Source organism: Galeopterus variegatus, unplaced genomic scaffold (genome assembly GCF_000696425.1).
Source record: "Galeopterus variegatus unplaced genomic scaffold, G_variegatus-3.0.2 Scaffold289, whole genome shotgun sequence".
Lineage (NCBI taxonomy): Eukaryota > Metazoa > Chordata > Mammalia > Dermoptera > Cynocephalidae > Galeopterus > Galeopterus variegatus.
This window is the reverse complement of record NW_007726400.1, coordinates 716,498-720,649: the sequence shown is the minus strand read 5'-3', so window position 1 is coordinate 720,649 and position 4,152 is coordinate 716,498. Positions and strand designations below refer to the sequence as shown.

Genomic DNA, 4,152 nt, shown 5'->3' with positions numbered 1-4,152 from the left:
AAAAAAAAAAAAAAAAAAAAAAAAAAAAAAAAAAAAAAAAAAGAGTCCTATAGGATAAAAGAATATGTCTGGGATTTGCTTTAAAACTCAATGTGGGGCCGAGCCCGTGGCGCACTCGGGAGAGTGCGGCGATGGGAGCGCAGCAGCACTCCCGCCACGGGTTCGGATCCTATATAGGGATGGCCAGTGCAATGCTCACTGGCTGAGCGCAGTGCGGCCGGTCACCAAAAAAAAACAAACAAAAAAAAAAACAAAAAAAAAAACAAACTCAATGTGGTGGGGGGGAGAGTGTGAGCGAAAGGAACATGAGGGTTCATTACATAATTCTCCACACTTTTATGTATCTTTAAATTTTTCCATGCTAAAGTTTTAAAAAACATCATGCATCCCCAATGCCTCATACCCAGTACAGGGTGGCAACAATGAAGCCCTAGGTCTGCTTGTCTGTAGATGGACAGGTCATGCCAGATGTGGGTCTTTCCAGCTGCATCCTCTATGGTTCTGAGACTCAGTGGACGGTGGGTGAACACCAGTCAGCTTGTGGGGTGAGGGGGTCTGAAGGCAAAGTTTGACCCAAGTTCCTAAGAAAAGTCCAGAAGAGTGGAATGCAAGGTTCCGTTCCTGGAACATCTCCTGTTTGCTTTGGATTACAGCCTTGTGCAGATCCTGAGGACCCCTTTGCTCCTGTCTCCCAGGACCATCCAGACCTTCCTCTGAGGCCCAGTGTTGCCACAGAAGAGGCTCAGCTTCCCCGTGGGGCTTTTGTTTGCACATGTTTTAATGAATTCTCTCCTCTAACACCCTGTACAGAAGAGTCTCTTCAACTGTGGTCTCGCAGCTCTGAGGGAGAAGAGGTGGCAACACCGAACGAGCTCCAATGGGACTGAAAGGACACCCCTGCCATGTGAAATTGGCAAGGGATTCAGATGGCAGCAGGGAAGGGTCTGAGGCAGGCTTCTGGGAAGAAGCAGGGCTAACAGCCAGGGGGCTGGCATTTCCAGTCTCACAACACTGGAAGCTGTGTGTGTGTGTGCGTGTGTGTTGAGGTATATGGGATGGGGGAACCTAACTGTTAACCCCCAACTGCTCAGCTCTTCCTCGCTGCACTCATGCACTTGAGGAAACACTGTGAGACACCATCAGCTTTGGAAAGGTGGAGACATGAGGCCAGCAAGAGTGTCCCTCTGGTGCTATAAGGAGAAACAGACTTACCAAGTGTGCCGGAGATGGTGATCTCGTGTCCTTGACTGTGGCACTGGAGGGGACATCGAGGAGGGGCCATTTCATCTGCAGGTACTGCACAGGGGACAGAAAGACAAAGCAGATGGTGAGATGAGACCTCCCAAGTGCCCAAAGTGAGCAGCGGGACTCTGCAGTGAGGGAGGCCTGCCGTCCTAACTCCACGCGTTCTGTACTGGACATGTTTACAACCCTTCCTACCACCACATCCCCTCTGTCACTCTGGGGGGACGCAGATGACAACTAAGCTGAACTTTATGTGGGGAACATTCCAGTACAACTGATGAAAATATTCAAAGAGCCTATCGGTGAGGCTCAAGTCCTCCCTGCTCTAGACATGGGACATGCAGAGATCATCAGGGAAACAGAGGCACCCAGAGGGTGATCCTGCCCGATTCATCTCCATCTCTCACAGCACCACATGCATGCTCCCTAAGAAACAGCCTCTCTAGAAGTATCTGATGAACAGATAAATAAAAACCATCTGCCTGAACTCGCAGTGTCATGGATCTATCCATACTCAAGGATGCTTCTCTTTACTGCAGTAGAGTGTTTCTTGGCCTTGAAAAGATTACCCAGAATCCCACCCTCTCTCATGTGTCATTGCAAAAAACCCAAACCAACCCAAACAGTAAATCACACTCAAGGATGCTTCTCTTTACTGCAGTAGAGTGTTTCTTGGCCTTGAAAAGATTACCCAGAACCCCACCCTCTCTCATGTGTCATTGCAAAAAACCCAAACCAACCCAAACAGTAAATCACGAATGCACACACACACTTTCCTTAAAAGAAAAGCCTCTTTTCCACCCCAGCAAGGGCCTGGAAGGAGTGGGTGGAGCGGCAGTGGGGCTCTGAGTCCAGCATCCATGGGTTCAGGTTCTCATTCTGCCAGCGTAAGCTGTGTGACCCTGGACAAGTGACTTAACTACTCTGAGTCTCAGTTTTGTCATCTGTAAGGCAAGGCTATTATCAGTACCTTTACAGGTTGTTAGAAGGAATAGGGACAAAGTTAAGAATTGAATGCAGTGCCTCGCACATGGGAGACATTTGATAAACGGCAGCTATTATTGCCATAAGCAAACCATTAGTCTTTGCCAGGAGCAAAAACACGCATGTTGTCTCAGTGTCAACATGGACAGGGTGCTTCGGGGCAGCAGACCAGCAAGGCAGTCTCTCTCCAGAATTCTTGAGACACTACTTTGGGAATTAATATGAAGAGTTTCAGAGAGCCAGAAAGAAGTCTTTGAATCATCCCTTGCTCTGGTTGTTCAATTTCAGAAAAGAAAAAACAAACTCATGATCTGGCTTCATATCGTGTGCATGGGAGCAGGAAAGTGGAGGCAGAGCCCCAGAAAGTCCCTTTGCTCTTTACCAACCACAAGCCTTGACTGGGAGGGCAGGGGCTGAGCTTTCAACAGGCAGGAATAGCGACCCAAGGACACATTTGCCAAAGGCCAGCGAGGGGCACAAACAGCAGGTGGGAGGAACCAAGCAGGCCTGGCCACGGCAGGCAGGAATGGAGAGGGCACTGGAGGCCCCGTGAATAAGGACAGTCTTTTCTCCCTGGGCCTTCCGTACCCTGCATCCCCCTCCCCTCATCAGAGTCTCATCTCTGCCCTGCCCTCTGCTGACCCTATCTTCTTCCTCCCTTCCCACCTCCACCCATCTCTAGCCCTACCCTGAGCCTACACTTCCCAGATGATTTCAATGCCTTTGACAAGTTAAGAACACTGGACAAACACTGATTTCCTTAGTTAAACTCATTTCCACAGTGAATAACATCATTTGTGCTACATTTGCAAATTTCAGAGCATTTTCATACACACAACCCAGTTATCACAGCAACCCTGCTATCACAGGTAGGGTGACAGTCCCAAATTTTCGGATGAACTAAAGGGTATAAATACAGGCTGAATGGCTTGCCCAACTTTATGTATGAGCACTGGAGCTGGAGCACAGCTCTCTGGACTACTAATCCACACTTTTTGCTACACCATGAGTCATGAAGCTCTTCCTAACGCCATCTTCTTGAACATTCCCAACCTCCAACCTTTTCTGTGCTCTGATGGGTTTTTCTCTCTCCTTTTCTATCTAGCCACCCAGAAATGGAGCGAACATACATGTCAATGCTCTCCTGCAGGGATGCTTGAGGTGGCCAGAGCTTGTACTTCAGTGCTGAACACCACACTCATTTTTCTAGGAGCAACAACCTGAACATTTTTGCTTGTTTTTAAAAATTGAACTACACGGGCTGGCCAGTTAGCTCAGTTGGTTAGCGCACAGGATTATAACACCAAGGTCAAAGGGTTCAGATCCCTGTACTGGCCAGCTACCAAAAAAATAAATAAAAATAAAATTGAACTACAATAGCAAATATCAGGTGCTAAAGAGAAGTGTCCCAAATCCACCTCCCAACATTAAATGTGATAGAAGGGTTCCCATAAAATCCATCAACTCTACTAGCACCTGGCTCCCTATTTAGAGTCATGAAGACACAAGCAGAACGTTCTTTATACTTGTTGGCTTACCAGGGATGTCCTTAGATCATATGGCGATGGCCCAAAGGAATGTGACTCCTGGCTTGGGACATACTAGAGTTGTGGGTCTTAAATAATACAGTCAGGTGATCTTATGGATTGCTTGGTACAACTGGCTTGTAGGACCGTAGTGCAGGGTTTCTCAACTCTGGCACTACTGACACTTTGGGCTGGATAATTTGTTGTTGGGTGTGGGGTAGGAACTGTCCTGTGATGATTAGCAGCATTCCTGGCCTCTACCTACTAAATGCCAGTAGCTTCTCGCCCAGTTGTGATCATCAAAAATGTCTTTAGACTCGGGCCGGCCCGGTGGCACACTGCTACAGTGCGCCGCTTGGGAGCATGGTGGCGCTCCCGCCAAGGGTTCGGATCCCAC

General features: G+C 48.2%; 1 protein-coding gene across 3 annotated transcripts in view; it reads right to left on the bottom strand.

Annotated features, from left to right (window-relative positions):
* TCF7L1 (transcription factor 7-like 1 (T-cell specific, HMG-box)) overlaps positions 1-4,152 on the bottom strand; it is a 131,990-nt gene that overhangs the window by 23,960 nt on the left and 103,878 nt on the right. For all 3 annotated transcript variants that reach the window (XM_008567060.1, XM_008567059.1, XM_008567061.1), the window contains one exon: positions 1,213-1,296. In XM_008567060.1, the coding sequence (XP_008565282.1) occupies positions 1,213-1,287 (75 nt within the window). In that variant the 5' untranslated portion in view covers positions 1,288-1,296. The remainder of the gene's footprint in view (positions 1-1,212; positions 1,297-4,152) is intronic.